The sequence below is a fragment of the Cinclus cinclus genome, chromosome 1 (assembly GCF_963662255.1).
Source record: "Cinclus cinclus chromosome 1, bCinCin1.1, whole genome shotgun sequence".
Taxonomy (NCBI): Eukaryota; Metazoa; Chordata; class Aves; order Passeriformes; family Cinclidae; genus Cinclus; species Cinclus cinclus.
In genome coordinates, this window is record NC_085046.1 from 100,884,341 (window position 1) to 100,905,133 (window position 20,793).

Consider the following 20,793-nt stretch of genomic DNA (forward strand, 5'->3'; position numbering starts at 1 on the left):
TCATCTTATGGAGTAATTATTTAGAGTGTTTGAAATAATTTCAGCCATTACAGGAGAGCCACAGATCTCTCCTGGGGCAGAAGGGCACTGCCCCAGCTCCCTCCCCTGTGTGCCCTTTTAGTACTGCTGCATCTTTTGTCTAACTGGCTTCCTATTAGTGGACAACATATAATGTGCTCAATAATAAGAATAATAAATGAAAAAATATTCTCCCAGGTCCAATCCATCCTTTCTCTCTCTCTGGTGTGTACCTGGCTTTTGCATTAAACCCTTGCGTGAGCTCTCCATCAGTATCTTGTGATTTTACAGTCATGGCAATGTACTTTCCCATCACTGTGGATTTCCTAAATTTTTTTTTTTTCTGAAGCTGAATCCATTTTTATTAATTATTCCTGGGTTTACCATTACCCATGTTAAATAACATGAGTTAAAATATTTAACATTTATTTCTTATATACCACTTCCAGAGAACACAGAGTTCCTGTGAACAGCTCATCATAATCCAGGTGGAGTTTACAGTTTAGATTTCCCCATCTTTTGCTTCAGTTATTCAGAGCTCTCTCTTACCAAATGTTCTATGAATTATGTATCTATGTTGAAGCCTGAGTCCTACAAATTATTTGGGGGAGTGGTTGTGGGTGGGTGAGTTTAAAGCATTCAGGTAAAATCCAATCCGAATGAAATCAAACAGAAAAATTTCATCTGTAAAACTTGTCCTTAAATTATCTTTAGCCAAGATTCAAATTTTTTATTCAGTTAATTCTGCACAGGTATGCTGTGCAAGAAAAGGGTGACTTTTAAAGGAGATAATCTTGTGTGTTTGTACAACTGAATGAGAAAGGGACATATCCTCACATTACTAAGGTAAAGATACTGGATCTTGTCCAACAGAGTGAAAAATATATATCTTGAGGGCCAAAGCATGTATAAGCACTGACATTACAATGCTGAACTCTGTTTGGGTCACTAAAATATCAACTTCACATCCTCCTTAACATTGTGTTCAGACTTCATGTTTGTAAAGTAAAATAAAAAGCAGAATAGGTGGTAACTGACCCAGCTGTTACATGCATCAGTTCTGTTGGCTTCGTTTGGAGACAAAGAGAATCCACTAATTCTTAAAACTCTAGAGACTCATGAAGAATATGGTATCTGTGAGAGGCTTGCCAAGAAGGCAAGGTTGTCATCATGGAGACCTGCAGGGAACTTCGGCATTAGGTACCTAACACTTCCAAAGGGCTTTCAACTCAATCCCAGTGAAATAAAACCCTGTCAATCTGACCCAGACAGAACACAATGTAGCTTAAAAACCTGGAATCTACAGACATGGCTTCTGTAAACAATTTGCCATTAAGCAAATACCTCTAAACATTTGATTCTTCTAACAGTAACTTTGGAAGAGGACAGTTTTTATGTGCAAACTAGCCTAACTTTCATTTTAGAACTCTGCATTAAACAAAATCATTAACTCTGTTTTTCATTCAGCTTTTTATATTTCCTATAAGTTTCAAGTCTTTTCTACAGTAGTCCTGATGCATATGCCAAGAAGCAGGCAAACTTATCTTTGGAGCAAAAACCTTGTAGGCTTCAAGGTCAGCGAGCAGTTTGTCCAGTTCAGACCAGGACACAATATATGTTGTTAAGAATCACCCAGATTTCAGTAATTTCTCAAAACAACAAAACCCACACAAGATAACAACTATAAATAATAAAGACAAAGAGATCTCTAGACCTATTTGCTGGTTATGAACTTCAGTTCTGGCCCTTGAACTGAAGCACTGTTTGTTAGGAACTAGCTGTGTTTTCTCCTGTTTTGATACCACCACACCCTCCTTAAACTCAATGTAAGGAAATAAATGTTTAAACAGTATAAACTTTTACTTCATTTGAGTTTGAGGATATTTTTTCAGTACGTGATTCTTCCCTCACTTACTATTTCTCTTATTACCAGAATTATTAAACCATCAAGTTAAATAATTTTAGTTTTAGTTACAAGACATTCCTGCCCAAGCAGCTTTTACCATGACAGACAGGAACTATCTTGGAGCATAAAACTCAGTCTAACAGCGGAGAACCAGCTCCACAGCAAATGATACAGTGAGTTTTCATTAGGCATCAAGGGAAGTGAGTAAAGAAATCAGTCAGAAATCTGTCTGACTTATTGTCTTTCCCTAGGCCACCCTGACACTAGGCAATGTAACAGAGAAAGGCCTAAGAAGCAGCAGAACACTAAGGATGAGCAGTGAAATGCTGAGCCTGCATCCACACTCCCTGCTTCTAACTCAGCTCAGTCACTATCGCCACCTAAAAGTACTGTGATCATCTCATCTTGTCATTCAGCTCCTGATAAATATGGCATCAATATTGCTGACAACAACACAGATATAGCTGGCACTGAGTCAGGATCAACAGAGGTCACAAACTGAATTAATTTTGGAAAGTATATACTCATTTAAAATTTGTATCTCACTGGCATCCATAGTCTCTGTTCCAAAATAATAAAAATATCCTGGTATTGAATACCATGAATTAAAAAATGCTGCAGGTTACTTCTTGCATGCAGTTTATATCAGAAAGAAGCAGCAGTGCTCTGACATCCAGCCCTACAATTCTCATGCTGAAGAAATAAAAACAGTACAGTAATTCCTCTTCAAACTGAAGACTGCTTGGTAAGATAAGAGTCAGCTTAAAATGACCATCAGAGATTGAACTCCTAGAATAACAGAATGGCTTTTGTTGGAAGGGACCTTAAAGATCAGGGGAGTTCTAACACCCCTGCCATGGGCAGGGATGTCACTCACTAGATCAGAGTGCTCAGGGTCCCACTCAATCTGGCCTTGAACACTTCCAGGGATGGGGCATCCACACCCTCTCAGGACAACCTGTTTTCATCTCTTGCTTAACTTAAGATAACAAATTAGACCACAAATAGTCTTTGCGCTGTTTTGAAGAGCAGGACACACCTTGCCAGCTTGCCAAAGATCACCAGGAGTGGGTTTTAGGATTCCAGAAGACATAGTTATTCCCATAAAATGCATGCATATTTATCTAAGAACTCTCCAGCTGAACTGGTGAAACAAGGAACTCAGGGATAAAATATAACTGAGATGGTATAGAAGTCCCATATGGTTCCTACTGCTGATATTCCTACAGAGTAAGTTGCTGACTGCAATTTAAAATTTTATTTTGCACTATTATTAAATATAAGATTATATATTTTGATTTCATTTCACTAAGGTTCAGACTATGTTTCACAGATTTTGTGCAACAAAACTGTTTGCAACCATCCACTTCTGCACATTCCTGAAGAGGTCTTGGTGTCCTCCACTCTCTCATTCCAGTAAACACTGGTGTGTAAAATAAAAAGCATCACAAGAGACTGCTCAAATGTAGGGTTACAGAAATTGTCACAGTTCTGAAGTGAATCATCCAGATTAACAGACGAAAAACATTAAAGCAATTGCGTCTCCTCGTTTCTGGTATGTTTGAGTCGGGCTGAGGCAGTCCAGGATGAAGGTCAGATTCTTCTCCAAAGCCTGGTAGAGTTCCAACTCCTGCTACTGAATCTGAGGTTTGTTAAGAGATTAATCAGCACTGTGGGCGTTGCTATTCTAAGAGTGCCAGAGGCAAAGAGATTGGGAAATGGGAGGGTGGAACAAGAGATAAAATGGGAATGAAGGAAAATGAAAACTGGGGGCAGAGAACCAAGAGAGACAACAGGGACTGGGTAAGAGCTCAGTGAGCAGAACTTGAAGAAAGATGGACAGGGATTGCTCTGCTGCAGCTGGAAGTAGGAGGCATCATCAAGGTAATAAAAGCTACTTTCTTTATTCCTTTTTGAATGTGATGCTCCAATTGGAAGATGTGGCATTCACCAGCTCAGAAAAATCTGGCTTGGAGCTGAGCGTTTTGCTCTTGTTTAGGTTTTTAAACATGAAACTAATTTCATCACTGACCTGTAGAAGTCTGCATGAAAGGAAAGGTTGGGATCAGCCTTAAAGCTGAGCATAAGGCTCAGTAAAAAACCTGCAACAGTTACCATGCTGACAAAGGGACAAACACAACAGTGCATCAAACAGATAACTCGTTTAGTGTGGAAACAGATGTGTTGTGATCAACTTGAGCTGGCACATCCAGATGATGTAGTCAAGTCCCAAAGAATCACAGTATCACAGCACATGCTGAGTTGGAAGGGACCCACAAGAATTATCAAGTCCAACTCCTGGCCCTACGCAGTACCCCAAGAGTCACACCATGTGCCTGGGAGCAAATACTTCTTGAATTCTGTCAGGCTTGGTGCTGTGACCACTTCCCTGGCAACCCTATTCCAGTGCCCAACCACTCTCTGGGTGAAGAGTGAAGAACCTTTTCCCAATATCTAACCTATACCTCCCTGGACACAACTTCAGGCCATTCAAGCAGCAGAATCCTGCTATCTAACACAATAACAATTATACTAAGGAAAAGAAGCAATCAGAGTCCTGTGCAGTGGCTTTCTCTGCCTTTCTTTCCATATTCCTGAAAATCATGTACAACAGAATTTTTAGGAGGCTGGAGGAAGGTGAAATCCATTTCACTCTCCCTGGAGCAGCAGCCTGACACCTGTTAGAGCTCAGGTGAGCTTTTCTAATGGCTCACATGAGAAAAGGTTAACTTCTTCAAGCAGTGGTAAAACAGCTATACAATGGCCAGAATTTCCTCCTCAAATTGCCAGCTGTATCACAGCAAGAGAAGCTCCTGCAAACCTCATTAATAAAGAACAGCCATCTGTGAAGACACGGCAGAGCAAAGCAGGCACATCTGATCCGAGAGTTTTGGCAGTTTTCTGTACCTGTAGGACTTAAAACAGTCCCACTTCGTATCTCCCAAAATTCTTTCAAGCTCTGAAACTATGTCAGTGATATTTTAGAAGTTTCTCACATGGATTATAAAGCTTGGCTCACTAGTCTGTCTCTAGCTCTTTTCTCGCCCCATACTTATACTGATGTTAAGATTTCCCCAATTGACAGAGATGACTGTTTACTCATGTTGTAAGTTTTCATACAAGGGAACACAATACTTTTTACAATAAAATCGATTGCATAAGTAAACATAGTTAAGTTGCAATTATTTTAATACTCCTAATAGCACAGCTAACAGCATCTCCATGCAAGAAAATAAAGCCTTTGCTTTGGTTTGAACTAAAGGAAAAGCATAGATTGCTGACACAAGTGCTTGCTAGGGGAAGCAGCAATACAGCAACAATTTTGCCAATTTAATTAAAATCTCCAGAAAAAACCCAAACAAATATTTAAATCTTGCATGTATCAAAGTAAACAATAATATTCCTAAATACTTAATTACTAAGACATCCAATCTTGACTCAAGGTCCTACTGTAATTAACTTTGGGCTGTGTCAGTTTATTTATTACTGTTCTAAGTTGAAGTGCTCTCCTTGTTTGGAGAGAAATCCAGTATCTCACACATTTAACTTTAGAAATAGTCCAAAAGTCATTAAGTTTTGCTCCATTCACTAAAGTCTGACAGCAAGAGGAGAACTAATCCTGAAAGGGAACATAAACTGTAAAGAATATAATCTCAAACATAAGTTTGGACAATGTTCTTCCATCCTTTCACACCCCGCATAAAAATTCAATTATGAGTTTATACTACCTTAAAAATTGGCATATGTGAAATTTCTTTGTAACCTAAATGTACTTTCTTTTCTTAAAATATCTTTCTTAGATCTCTTCAGAGTACTTCACATAAATCTGCAAATCAGCAGATAAAAGGATGAAAACCACCATACAAATCACATCCAGTGATCACATCCACTCACAAAGCTTGAAGACTGTCCATCTGCAATTCCACCCATCCAAGACCATCTGAGTTAGTGCAAATATTGAATGTTTGCTGGAAAGGATTCCTTCCTCATTCCACAGGTATTTTATACCTTCTTCTTTAGTTTGTCCAGTACACAACTGGTTATACTGTAAACTCTAGAGAATGAGTTTGATTTAGTTTTTTTAATCTCCTAGTATTTCTAGGAAACAAGTATTTGGGTTACATTAAATATTCAATATATGAGCTGCTGGCAAGGTATCAGAAAATCAATAGCTTCATACATTTATAACTGAGCATTTACCACATGAAAGGCTGAATCCCAAGACAGAAACTGCTCTAATTAGGAAGCCTCATCTAGGAAGAATGTTCTTATCTGGATTTCAAACATCAGCCTGTCTCTCCTCATAGTATGAGCATCAGTAAGAGTGAGCGTGCTAACCATTCCTTGCACAGTCTCCACAGAGTGTTCTGATGTTCTTCCCACTTCCTTCTCACCCTTAACAGAGGATGCTGAAATGCTTCAATCTCACCCCCTTTAGCAGCACACTGATCTTCAGCTTTTGTTAGATGGGGCCTTGAGCAACCTAATCTACTTAGGTGGCATCCTTGCTTGTGCTGGGGGAGTTGAACTAAATGACCTTCAAGTTCCCTTCCAACCCCAACCATTCTATTCCCCTATGATTTGCCAGACTTTAAAGAAAGTAACACATGGCCATAATGTTCTTTTGTTTAAGCCCAAGTTTATTTCATGTTTCACTTAGATAGGTATTCCTCAGCAGCTTGCTTGTCCCACCACCCACTCCCCTCTGGAGCTCCTGATGCAGCCTGGTATTAGCCGGGGAGTCACAGCCCCAGCTCTACCACGCACCCAGGGCGGCTTTTACATAACCTGCTCTTTCATATCTGGGGCACCTTCACACTGAGGTAGCAGGCAACACACACAGGCTGAAGAGAAACAGCTGGGCGTGTACCAGATTGGAATAAGGTAAGTGAGGCTTATTTGAGCTGGTAAATGAACAGGTGTCTGAGAACTGCAAGGGTATGATTGCCACTAAATGATAGTACACATGGGATAGCTTGTTTAGTCTTTGAAAACCAGCCAGGCACAAGCAAAGGTCAGTGGGGTAAAGTCCCACAAACAAGAAGGGGCAATACAGAACTGGTATGACCTCCTGCAGAGGCACAGCTTTATTATACTGCTATTGTATAATACATTCCTGGCATTTTTGCTGCTGCCAAAAAAACAGCGACAAGGAGTGCCTATGATTCCTTCAAGGCTGGGAATAAAAACCTATTAACATTTGTTCCTATAGAAACTCAGCTATTAAAAAATAACTACAAGAACAAATGAAAGAAACATTGAACTGTTAAGCCCTTTTTATGTCAAAAACCTTGAAAGAAAGACATTGGGGAAAATTTAGCTCAAGTGGGGGATATACAATATTAAAAATACTCATTTCATGTTTACAGAAATATAAATCAGTCATGTGATATTTCACAATCACAGCAAGCCTTCAGACAGGCACTAGCTAAACAAACCCAGGCTAAGTGTAGTAGCTTACCATTTGAAATCCCATGGCTACAACAGAACCCAAGAGCTACAGCCCATTACTCAATGCAAACTCCCCAGAACACTGACTTGGCTGATTCTCATGCTCAGTCTGCCTCCTCAGCCTTATTTGTCCAAGTACAGCAACTGCAGTGCACCTCTCCTGCCAAATTTGACTCATCTTCAAAAAATCAGAATCTTTCACTGATGCTAGTCTTTCACATCTTGTATTTTCTTGAGACAAATTAAGGACAATAGATTTGTGTTGAGACTGTGCCATGAAGATATCCCTCTAAGCAGCAAAATCCTCAAACTGTGAGAGAAAGCAATCTTTCTATAATCTCTGTAATTTTTCCAAGATTTATCTGGCTGGCAACAAAACATACCAGTTGCCCTTTTCTCTTTATGCCTTCTTTCTATCATTATGAGTACATTTTTTCCATCATATTATTTCACTCCATTCACAACATTGTCCCTGGAAAGAGACAGTTGTTAGACATCTCAGGAAGGAAAAATTTTTATGTTAAAATGCCCCTGGGAAATGAAAAGCATAGGCAAGAAGGAGGTAATTTTTTTTGCTAAAGTAAGATGAAATCTACCCTTTCTGCTTGGGCTATCAATTTCAAGGAGGATTTAATAGATAAATTATCCATGTATGTTGGAATACCCTTCCAAATCTTGACTGTAAAATAGATAACACATACAGTCTACCTGCAAAGTCCAAGGTAAACAGAAATTGCTGCTTCCTTGTTCAGAGGCCAGGGAGTAGCACCATGCCCTTCACAAGCAGCACAGGGAGAAGGGCAGGAACTCTCAGGCAGCATGAAAGCAAAATGAAAGCTGCAGCATGACTTTTAGGGCATCACACAAACAAAATTAGGGTAGGAGACATTGCCACAGGAGGATTTCACACTCTGAAAAGGCAGAAATATCTCTATGCAACTTGGGCAGAGACAGACTTTTTTGAAAATTGCACCAAGACTGAGGTGGTGCAAAACATCAGAAAGTTACTTAACAATACACTCTACCCAGTCACAGTCACACTACTACTGTTAATTCTACTGCTAATCAAGCATTTTTCACTTGATTTCCACTATATTTCTATAAACATACCCCACCAACTCTCTCCTTTCTCTCTGCTGAGTGCTTGATAAGGTCAAAAGTAGATCCACTGAGACCAAATATTTCTATATATAGAAGTAATTGCCTGTGGAATTAAGTACACTTGCCTGGGTATCTAGTTCATACTAAACTTAATTTAGCTGATTTTCCTCATCTATTATGTTCATTATTAGGGACAGTGCACAAACTGCCAGCTGCAGCAATTCCTATCAAAGATGGAAACTAATTATCTAATTATGTGGCAAGAATGAGTTCCTCTGCGAGAACATCTGCAACCATCAGATGCAGACAAACAAGTAAACTATGACAGGGAAGAACCAGTTCCTCCAGACAGCCATGTGGCACACACCTCCTTTATAAAAGGAGGCAAAAGAATGGTAGTGTATTCTAGGAAAACTAGTTCTCATTAACTATTTCAAATACATCCCACGTAAGCAAAGCAAACAGTTGAACAAGCCCCATTGCAGGCACAGTGTGCTAGACAATATCAGCTGATTAAAAATATGTGAAATTTAAAAATAAACAACAAAAAACTTCAGGGAAACAAGGTTGAGTGTCTGGACATGCTGTTTCCTAGGTCTCTGCATCCCAGAAGAGGATTCAGGGAGAGAAGGAAACGGCAGTAGTGGAAGAAGATCCAACCATGGAGCTCTTAAGAGATCTTAACACATACAAGTCAGAGGATGCATAGGGAGCAACACTGTTCTTTATCACCCCTGTTGTTTTTGAAAGGTTGTGGAGAAAGGTGAATGTTATATCTGTCTTCAAAGAGGGACATAACAAGCCATGGGTCTGCAGGCTGGCTAGCCTCACTCTGCTTCCTGGGAAAACTACAGAGCAAATCCTCTGAGAAGCTGCTTCTGAGCACAAGAAGGTGAAGAAAGTGACCAAGACCAGTCAGCATGGACTTACTGAGGGTTAACCATGTCAGAGCCTGAAGGATGAAAAAACAGGCACGCAATTCAGCCCTCAGGTGGCACCCAACTCAGAGGTGCATTCAGTATCCTTGAGGGCAGGGCTACTCTTCAGAGGGCCTTAGGCTGGAGGCAGATACAGGTCAAATGGAGCCTTTGCATACCTCAGAAAGAATAAATGCCAGGCACTGCTTGTGGGAAGGAAGAGCCCCTGGCTATCAGAGAAGCTGGGGACTGGCTGCCTGGGAAGCAGCTCTGCCCAAAAAGACCTGAGGGAAGCAATCTGAGCATGAACCAGCAGCACACTCTGACAGCAGAGACAGCCAGCAGCAAGCCACAGGAGCCAAGACAGAACATTAGGCAAAGTATTTGCCCTCTTTGAGATGTGGCGTAGCGCCACCTGGGCCACACAGCACATGAAAAATGTTGCCAAGATGGCACAAACTGGGAGGAGGGCTGCAAGACAGTGAGGGCTGGAGGACTTGCCCTATGAGGAGAGGCTGAGGGAACAGGGCCAGCTCAGCCTGGAGACACAATGGCTTCGGGGGCCACAAAGCTGCCTGTCAGAACCCATGGGAGGGGCTGCTGAGAAACTGAACCAGGCTCTTCAGTGAGGTCAGGACAAGGAGCAAATTGAATGGGAAGAGCCAGAGTCTTGATGTGAGGATGTCACTACGAGGACTATTTGAACAACTGCCCAAGGAGGTTGTGGAACCTCTGCTCTGGGGCCCAGCCAGGCAATGGCCTGAGCAATCTGGTCTGAATTCAGCAAGTCTGCGTGGACAGAAAGTTGGTCTCAAGTTCTCATGAGCTCCCTTCCAGCCCACAAGGTCCTTCCCACTTGCAAAAAGTGACCAGCACTGGAACCTCTGGAAGACAAACTGAACAAGACAGCTTTTCTTCTCCTCATGACAAGTCTCAGTCTCATGATGTTTAGGCAGCCTGGAGAGAAATGTATCTGTTTGGGGTTTTTTTAATGTATTTCACTACAATGACTACCTTCTATTTACCAATGCCCTCCAGGAGCATTTATCAATATTTAAGTTTTTCAGCAACGTGATTATAAGAACAACAGTATTGCCTCTACAGCAGGCTTGGTCTGAAATAGCAGATGTGACCCAGGCCAGGATTTATATACAGATTTAGAAGGAACAGGCTTACCCTGTATCTACTATCTACTGTGTTTTGCTCTGGTGTATTCAAAATTGTTCTCAGTTTACATCTGAATAAATAGCAGCCATACCACAGGCTTCATAGGATTTACTGATGTCCTTGGGGAAGTAGTTTATGGACCTGAAACAGACAGCTATTTTTTTAGAAAACTTCTAAACAGTCAAAATTAATTAAAGGGAACATTTACTTACTTATTCCTTGAAAAAGTTCTTCAATGTTAACAGCATTCTTTGCACTGGTTTCAACAACAATTGCACCTATGGATTCTGCATATTCTTTGGCATCCTTCATTGGAACCTCCCTGAAAAAAAATTAAAACATTTATAAATAAAATAAGCCAATTGTTTTTTTTTTAATAACTTTTAAGAAAAAAGCCCCAAACAACCTCAAACACAGCCTGATCAGAAGGGCATTAATATTCTCTTCAACTCCATACAAGCAGGACTATCTTTCTTCATATGGCATTTTGATCATCTTGTTCAAATATACCAAAATTTCAACAAAATTGATCAATCTGCAGATTTCTGTGACTTGCTGTTGAATCCATGCCTTCAGAAAAGGAAGATAATTTAAAGAAAATCGCATTTGTTTGTGACCTATAGTTGACTTTGATAAGAAAAGCACTCTCCACACGCCAAACGTTCAAATAAGATAAGGTACAACTGTTGTGGATGAAAATGATAAGACCATTGTATGTCTTGGTCTTTGCAAGCAGCAAGGAAACGAGAGATTCTGAAATAAATATGAAAGCCACTGACTTCAAGAACATCAGCAACAGCAATCTGTGAGTGCCAATTCACTGGGGAAAGACATCATTCTGTGCCATTTCACCAAAGTAACTCCATCTTAAAATCACCAGCAGAACACCCTCATTTTGCAACCACTACTTCACACATCAAAAGCTGGCAAATGCAGTTTACAGCATTCAAAAAGACCTCTGCTTTAAACAAGCTAGTCCCATGCTGGCCTTGTATCTCCCTGAGCCAGGTGGCAGAGCTGGATCTGCCCATGTGTGCTGCTGACTGTAAACATCTCTGTTTCTAGTTTTTGAGCAATAACAGAATCTGCACCAACTGCTTCACCCCACAGCTCCCATATACCAATCCAGACGCTCATTGTACAATTTCCTCCCAGTATGAGTGTGTCAGACACATCACTTATCTTGGTGTCATCAGCAAACTGCTGAGGGTGCACTTGATCCCTTCATCTGTGTCATTGCTGAAGGCATTAAATAACACTGGTCCCAGTATGGATCCCCAAGGGCACCACTGGTATCCATCAGGACTCTGAGCTATTTACCACTACCCTCCAGATGCAAAAGTATAACCAACTCCTTGCCCATCAAAGCCATTAAATCCATCTCTTTCCAGTTTAGAGAGAATGATGTTATAAATGACCATGTCAAAGGATTTAAAGAAGTCCAGATAACTTGGGGAATAAGGAAATACTATGGATGCATAGAATGAAGAACTGAGCTTGAAATTCTGATGAATTTTCTTAACCAAGATTTCCAGTGAACACAATTTGTTCAGAAGGTGAACCACATTTTTAGGGAAGTGAACGCTTCCTAGCTCCTGTTACAACTGTTGAATTCTATAATGCTCAAAAAAGTATTATGGACACTTACAACATTTTAGCATTGAAGCTTCAGCTCCTGTCTTTGAAAGTACTTTTAAATGGCCTGTCAGAAGAACAGGACACATCAGAAGAAAGCCTTATTCCTATTACTTAAAAGTATGCAGAACATACAGTAGTTCTAAGAGTTGACAGCACTACAACAAAGATGAGGATTTATACTTGCTAAAATTTCTTGCCTATCTGTACAAATTTCTTCAAAGTAGAGAAGAAATTTACTTCAACAGAGCATGAAGAATTGCTGATAGCTTATTAACAGCATTGAGGAAAAGCAGTGTGACCCCTAAGTGTCCCAAATACATCTTGGCAGCTCAAAACCAAACTTCAGATGCTAAACAGGGAGGGTAAAATGGTCAGTGATTGTGAGAAATACATTAATTCCTCCTTACATTATCCCTTATACTCATAGAGATGGCAGAATCAAACCAACTTGAACCAGGTCAGCTTCACCTCTTTTGCATATATTCACATTGGTCTTAAAAGCAGCTGCCTCTCTGATAACCAGCAAAACATCTGCCAAAAGCTCGACAAAACCAAACAGAGAGATGCCAAACATGCATACAAACAGCAGCTTGTTCCTGTGTGCTCATATTATCTTACTTGTAAATTCTCTGTGCCTAAAGGCATGTGTATTTTCTACTCATCAGAAAAAAATCTGATAAATTGGTGACATGTTTCATCTAAAACCATTTTTACTGAAGTAAATCTGAAGACATAAAGCAGACAGAGAATGCAAACAGCTGCATGCATTGCATAAACAATCAGATTTCTGGAAGAACTGTGAAAATATATCACATATGAGACAGTCTACTCTCTATTTTTCCACCAAAATAACTTCAGCTGGACATCACTGGATAACTTCAGAAAGACAAAAGACTGGGGGATGCAAAAAGAACAACTGCACAAAAAAATATTACCAAAACTATTCATAGTTATGAAGAGAAAAAATGTCCTCTCCCATAGAAACCAAAAAGATTGAGAGACATTAGCTCATGGAGTACATGAATTCACTAGATAAAGGATGCATTTATTGTACAAATAAAGAGGAAGGGCAGTAAAATAGAGACTAAAAAAATACATAATTCAAATTGTGCTGTTGTTATTGATGTTGTGCATTGCTAGAATCACTGATTCTAGTACAGGAGGACAAAATTATATACTATTATAACAATGAAGCAAAATTGCTACCCAAAGGGAAGAAACAATATACTTAATACAATGAAAACAAACAAAAAGTATTACCTGATATCAGAGAGATCACATTTATTTCCAGCGATGGCCATTACAATGTTTTCAGGACCATGTTCTTTTAGTTCTTTCACCCATTTTTTCAAAGTATGAAATGAATCCTACATCAGAGAAATAATAAAGTAAGCTATCAGCACACACTCTGTCAATGTATTTGCCTTTATTTTAAAGTAGAATAGCACAGCTTTGACAGTATTAATGCAATAACTATTATATAGATCACAAGACTAGAAGATAATTTATCTATCTATGCAATTTGCTTTTCAAGCTTTGGGCCATAAGACCTCTTCAAATTAATTCTTCATCTTAGATGTTTCCCTCTTTTCCACTTTCCCTCCTCCCTGCTCCAATGCGGCACTGAATATTAACCTTCCAGCAATGAAGAAACTACCCCAGCTCTTCTAGTAGCTCATTTCCTTCACTTAATGTGAGCTTCATTTGTCTAATTTCACTTCTGTCCAGCAGTTTACCATCTCAATCACTGTCATATTTTTGGTAATATCCAATGGAGCTTCCACAGAGATGCCCACTTCCCCGCATTTCCAAATCTGTGATCTGGTAAGCCTCAATTTACTCATTATAAAACTGAAGAGAGAGGTGACAATTCACTTGGCTTTTTCCCCTCCAAGCACAAAAATCAAACTCTATCTGATGCTACCTATCTTTAAATAGTAATTTTTCTATTTCTTTACACAAGTGAAGCAGTAGCTTTAAGATAACACTTCTTGGAGATTCTAATTATAATGCACAGTTGAAATTCTTACTGACAAAGTGAACTCCCAAATAGATTATAAGCAATTTTTCCCCTTCAGAAATGCACATAAGAGTTGTGTCTAAATCAGCAATAGCTGCATCAGTATCACCAAAGATAGAGCCTTATCATTCGCTTGGGTAAAAAAATCCATTCTGCTTTAGTGATTAACACTGAATATTAAGCATCAGAAAGTAAAATACACATTGATCTTCCTCTCCTATTTCCCCCTCTTTATCTTGAGAGCTGTTCCACATAAGCTTGGAGAAAGGCTGCCAAAACAAAATTTTATTCTTAAAATATATTATGAGATCAGTTGTAAGGTATTTAAATCAAAAGTATTAATCCAGCATGATTCACTCTTCCCCACTTTTTACTGGCAAATTAGCAATGGAGGACAGCACTGCTGCACAACAGTGACCACCACCATCAGTGACTGATCATTACACTAATGCACTGGGGAACCAAACCAGCCCTCCCAACCTCATTGTAAATAAGTCAATTGGCAAGAAAGGAATAAAATGCTAGTGAACTCTCCTGGCCATCCATCCATTAGCACTGCCTCTAACTCTGCTGTATCAGCAGGGGTTTCTTCCAAAAGGAGTGAAAGAGGCATTCAGCTGGAATCTCCTAGCCTCCTCTCCCTATGAAATGAGCCAGAGAAGTTAAGGATCTAAAAATACAATTTTCATTCCAACTGAATAATCTTGAGGCAAAAGGTCAGAAACCTATGATTTCATTACCAGTTTCAAAATTAAGACATGACGCCTGCGATGCAAATATTAAATTATGTACTTAGATAAAAATAATTAGCTTTAAAATCAGTAATATGCAAACAACTTAATTTCTACTCAGATGATAAAGCTAACAGCTGCTATTTGTGGTAAAAATTCAACTCCAAACAGAGAACATAGGTGGTGGTGGTGTAAGGGGTATTGTAGGATATTAATCCTGTCTCCTTAGTCAGAGCAAACCCAAAAAAACGTTTGCAGTCTCCAAACCTTTTGTTTACACAAAGTTGAAACAACACAGAAGCAGGACTTTTTATTTAATGTTTTAAGGCAGTTGGACACCTCCTCCCAGATCTACACAAACTACCAAAGCACATGCACACCAGAGAAATTAAATTCTGCAGTTGTGGGGTTTAACTCCAACACAGGAGTTAACACAGGCAAAAAGTATCCCAAAGGTCTTACCTGTTTGGTGATATCATACACTATCACAGCTGCTGCTGAACCTCGGTAGTACATCGGAGCCAAGGAATGAAACTGTTAAAACATAAAACCCCAAAGGAAAGTATCATTAATAAATTAGGATTATCACATGCTTTGCCAGGTCTCAAAGACTTGCCATGGCAGGACCACCTGCTTTCTTTCATCCCACCTAGAACAGATCTTATCAGTGGTCACCCATCTCTTATTTTCCTTAAACACAAGGAAGCCAGACCTTCTTTATCTCTTGCTGTTCTTCATCCCACTAAATTAACAAAACCAGCGTTTACTGGTTCAATGCTTCATTTCAACTACAAGGCATGGACCCTGAGGACAAGTTTTGACAGGACACTCACCTACAGTTCAAAGCTTAACCTGATGGTGTAGGGACGCCTTCCCCTGGCAAACCACAGTCCTGCTTTATAGATCTAAGCAATGACTAGATTCAGCATGGGTTTGAATTTCATAAAACATTGCAAATTACTTGGATAAAATTAACTTTTCAGAAAAATCTGAACACCTGTCTTGTTTACCTATTCTATACTATGATAGGTATTTCAAAAAACATGGATTCTAGCAGTTATTCTTCAGGTTTTTGTTTCAAGGAAACATTTTTTGAGGAAAAAAACCCAAGAAATAAACATGTTTGTTATAACAACTGAAGAACAGCATAATTTCCCTAATTTACCAATGACTAAGCAGCTGATTTAGAATTTCAGCTTACAATTACAATTAGAGAAAGGAAGTAAAAGAAGTATTTCTGCTGATTCAACTAAGCTTAGTCTCAATCAAACCAAAAATAATCTTTCTTGGAAAATGCATTCAGTCTCAGTATGCTCACACAGCCATTTTATAATTTTTGGGGGAAGTTATGTGCAAAAGCTGCATATTAAGATGCAGGTCAGCGCCTAAATCACACAAATTATTAGGGCAGGGTCTGAAACTCACTGCCCAGCAAACATGCACGGATCCACGTGTTACACTGCAAACCTCTGCTAATTTACTGGACACATCTTTTTTCCCAGAGCCATACCTACTGACTGAGCATTTAGACTTTTAGCAGCCTCCACATTTCTTGCTGTTTCACGTGCAAGGTATCAGGCAATTTATTTGCAGTGCCGGTTCACTTGCCAGTTTGTAAGCTATTTATCACAGATCACGCACACCAGCTCAAGGTCGGCGCTTTCTTTTGTAACAGTGTGGACGCACAGCAGCACTGACAGATGGTCAAGTGCTGAAGTGTTTTGGGGAGCGAGGCAGGTGGGAGAGCTCATTAATAAAAGAAAACAGCAGGAAAGAGGATGAGAAAAGAAAGAGGAATCAGTCAAGAAGCATGGTCTGAAGAAATGGGATCAGCCAAGATGCCGAGGGAGCTGGGTAGATGTGTGCTTTCTGGGGTTTTAGTGTGTAACTGTATTACTTGCATGCTTAACGCAATAAATGCTTTCCAGAATTTTTAGGCTCCTAAATCATGACAGAAATTTTCAGTTTCAGAATGGACCTACAACAGTCACATAGACCAAGTGCCTGATTAATTCAGGGCTGCCCAAAAGTTAAAGCATCTTGTTAAGGGCATTGTCCAAATGCTTCATAAACATTGACAAGCTTGAGGCATCACTTCAGGTAACAAGAAGGGGTTTTTCAAGTATGTTAACAGCAGAGGAGGCCTAAAGAAAACATTGGACTCATTACTTGTTTCATGATCACTGTGGCCAAGGCACCCCAGCTACTACCACATCCCCCAAGTCCTTCTTAATCACAAACAAGTCTAGGAGGGCATCTTGCCTGGTTGGTCCACTGAAGGTTTGAGCCTGCAACCAGAAGTTATCTCCTACAATCTCCAAGAGCTTCCAAGACCTTCTCCTCAACATAAGTGTTGTGTTGAAGTAGCCTGAAAGTCAGGAACCTTAACTGTAGAGGATACATCTGATCTTTTATGGCATATGCACACTCCTCCTAGTCTGTAAACTCAAGGAAAAAAAACATACATACCCTACACATATGGTGATTTGGTCTTAATCCAGATAACATTTTAATCTAGATTACACAGCATTTCATGAATTTACAAAGAGCTCTCTGATAACAGTAATCACACTTCACAGGAGCCATGCAGTTAAACTCACATACTCCAAATTCCTTCAAGACTGGCCTTGAAAGCACACTCAGAACATCTTGGGAATTTCTCTCCCTTTTCTTCTGACCAGCTGACAAGAATAATCCCTAAATATCTGTTTCACTGAAGAATAGTTGCAGTGTTAGAGCCAGAAAGCAAAAATAAAAGTAATTTAAAACAAACAAACAAACTGAACAAAAAAATGCCCTTTGTCATTCTCTTATACAGACTAATAAACAAACATGAGCATACGCTATGTCCCAGTCACTAGAAATCACTGTTTTCTACAAGAAAACAGGAAAAGCATCTTTGCAACACTGAACGAATTTAAAATTTTTCACTGAATGAAGTTAAGAATTTTAACTGCATGAGTTTCATGATCTAATGATAGACTCTTAACAAATGTGCTTCATGAACATGAATTTTCCAATAACATGCAAATAATTGTGTTTCATTTTTCTTTTAAATCAGTGCCCAAAAGCAAAGTCCTCTTGAACATTTTTCTGGCCTAATTAATTGGAAAAAGAGAGTCACACCAAGTTAAAGAGATACAAAATACTAATCTGCACATTTTTCACCTGCCAAGGACCAAATGTGGGACAGATGACAAAAACAAGTGAAACACAAAAAAACAGCTCACAAAACAAAATATCACAGGACTACATTCTATATTACAAATTACTATGTCTATAACCTCGATTTTATAGCTCAGTATTTCTGTAACCAGTAATTCCCATGAAAATTAGGAGAAACAGAAGCAGTTTGAGATTTGGCATAAGAACAACTCTACTTGAGAAGGGCCACCTAAAAATGCTCAGGCAGCCACTCCTGGTTCTGCCATGCAAACACTCAGGTTACAGCCCGAACTTCCCAGGGAGTCAGCCCCTCCATAACCTGCAGCTGAGAACAGCACTCTGGCAAATGTCACCCCTTCCTGCAACCAGCAGCAGCTCACATCCCCTTGCCTTAACAGGAAAACACAGACCAGAAAGAGATGTCCAACAGCTCCCATCATCACAAATAATCACACTCCTAGTCCATTTCAAAAGCTGATCAATGTTCTGCCTAAAATAATAAGTTTTCTTTTTTCATTATACTGCTATAGGGATCATATTATTGTGGTAATTAATAACATTTTGAATTCCTAATTACTAAGTTACTTGTAATTTGCTTGCACCTTGGCTTAGTAAAATTTAGGGATCACTGCTTGCCTTTAGTTGAAATATTAATATAGAGTGACAAGCTTGGAGATTTAACTTTGCCAGTTTGGTATACCAGGCTCTTCCACTCTGAAGATAGCATAAAAGGGAGAAATCAGAGTCTAATCACCTTTCCTCGTGCCTGGTCCAGCTTCAGTTCATCTTTCCTGACTGCTGGTGACCAGGTTTCTATGCAGCATTATAGACATTGAACAGCCTTAACTACACATCCCTAACACTTCTCTCATGTCTATGTCATACTCACATGATCATTCTTTAATTGGTGAATAGATTCAAAGGTAGCTTTTCTCCTCTGTTTCCTCCCCCCCCAAAAAAATTTAAAACTCACATACAACTTTACAGCATATATTTTTGTTAGGAGCAAAAAATACAGAACCTTGGTACTAACACTACCAAACTTTATCTCAACTGCTTTCCACCTTCTAAGCACTGGGAACATGTCCCATCTTTGTATATTGAGTAAACTACAATTTGCAGGTCACCTACTGTGGGGATTTAGAAGTTTCATGCCTCTCATTCAATGTCCACCAAAAAAAGTTTGCCTATTTGACCAAGTGCATCGCTCATTAGCCCCATTTTGCTTTTGGAGAGGTTGATAACAACTGGTGAGGCTGAGGTTGCTAACCACACAGTGCCATACTCAGGTTGCAGGGGTACATTTTCCAAACCAGCAGCCAGGCTGAAAGGACCACTCAAAATATAAATAAGAAACTTATTTTACCAAAGGCATGCCAAAACCCAGAATCAATTAATTCATGCAAAGTCCCAGGACTCTCCTCCTCAAGGACACACAGTGTGCTCTACATCTACAGTCACCTGAATCCTGGTGCAACGCTGAGAGCACTTCAGGCATCTACTTCCTTGCACTCCTCTACCAACATATCCACTTTGCACTTGTGGTTCATCATCTCTGACACTAAGCAAAGAAGTGAGGCCACGTGCATTATGAAATTTCCTCTGAAAGCAGAACCCAAGGGTCCAACTAGAGGCTGCCCAACTCTTCACAGCTGTAGAGCCCCACAATAGAGAGCAAATTCAGTCTTACATGGTACAAATGCAAGGTGAGCATAATCAGAGTTTCTCTCATTGATTCCAGGAGTATTTTGGAATTCTGCAACCCCCTCATCTGGCCATCTCAACAAAGCCAACAGAAGCTTTGCCCTTGCAAAGGACAGGACAATGGACCCAAGAAGCCATTTAGAAATCTACCACCTATTTAAAAGCAGTGTAGTATTTTGCTTTGTGTATCTCATCATGGAGGGCATATTTGGTAACAGTTAATACTTACCACATTTCCTCTTTACTAACAGTAAAGAATGGGGAAGAAGGAAAACTGTCACATCATACTTGGAACAGAAAATCAAAATCAGGGGAACACAGTGTAAATCACACCTGAGCTGTGGCAGTGGAAGTCTCTTAAGCCTGTCTAATGTAATGCTGACATAGAAAGCAACACAGAAATAAAAACTACCACTCCTGCTTGTTTATATACAGGCTGACAAATGCTGCTGAAGACAGTTGGGATTCATTCAATCTGCCAGGCACACCAGGGAACATTAATTCATGTCAGCAGCTCTTTGCACCATCCTGTGGTGCTGTATCCCAGGACTGGCATACTGCCGCAGCAGGACTGCCTCTTCCCAATTCCACAGTCAAGAGGCAAAAAAGCAAAAGCAAAAACAACAACTACAACCACCACCTACATAACTCCTGTATTTGGTTGCTTTTACTGTTCTAGGCTGTAAAGAACATCACCTGCTCTTATTGCAAAAAGATTATAAACCTGCCCATAAGCACTGCTGGAAAGGATAAGGGTGCACAGACTGAGCAGAATCACACCAGTGCTCAGCAAGTATTACACACTTTGAATTCAGCTACGATTTTCCTACACAGTGCCTTCTCAGGCACCTCCAGGTGCACAGCAGCACAAGATTTGCTTCCTAACAGCTGTGGTCATTTGACTGAATTTCATTCCTTTTCCTAAGAAGCTGCTTTCTGACAACATAAGTTGATCTGAGTGGCCAAGACCAAACC

General features: G+C 39.8%; 1 protein-coding gene across 1 annotated transcript in view; it reads right to left on the reverse strand.

The window, feature by feature from the left end:
• RAB31 (RAB31, member RAS oncogene family) overlaps window positions 1-20,793 on the reverse strand; it is a 37,896-nt gene that overhangs the window by 675 nt on the left and 16,428 nt on the right. The window contains exons 4-6 of the mRNA XM_062512090.1: window positions 15,412-15,483; window positions 13,459-13,565; window positions 10,773-10,882 (exon numbers count right to left, since the gene is read on the reverse strand). Coding sequence (XP_062368074.1) covers window positions 10,773-10,882; window positions 13,459-13,565; window positions 15,412-15,483 — 289 coding nt within the window. The remainder of the gene's footprint in view (window positions 1-10,772; window positions 10,883-13,458; window positions 13,566-15,411; window positions 15,484-20,793) is intronic.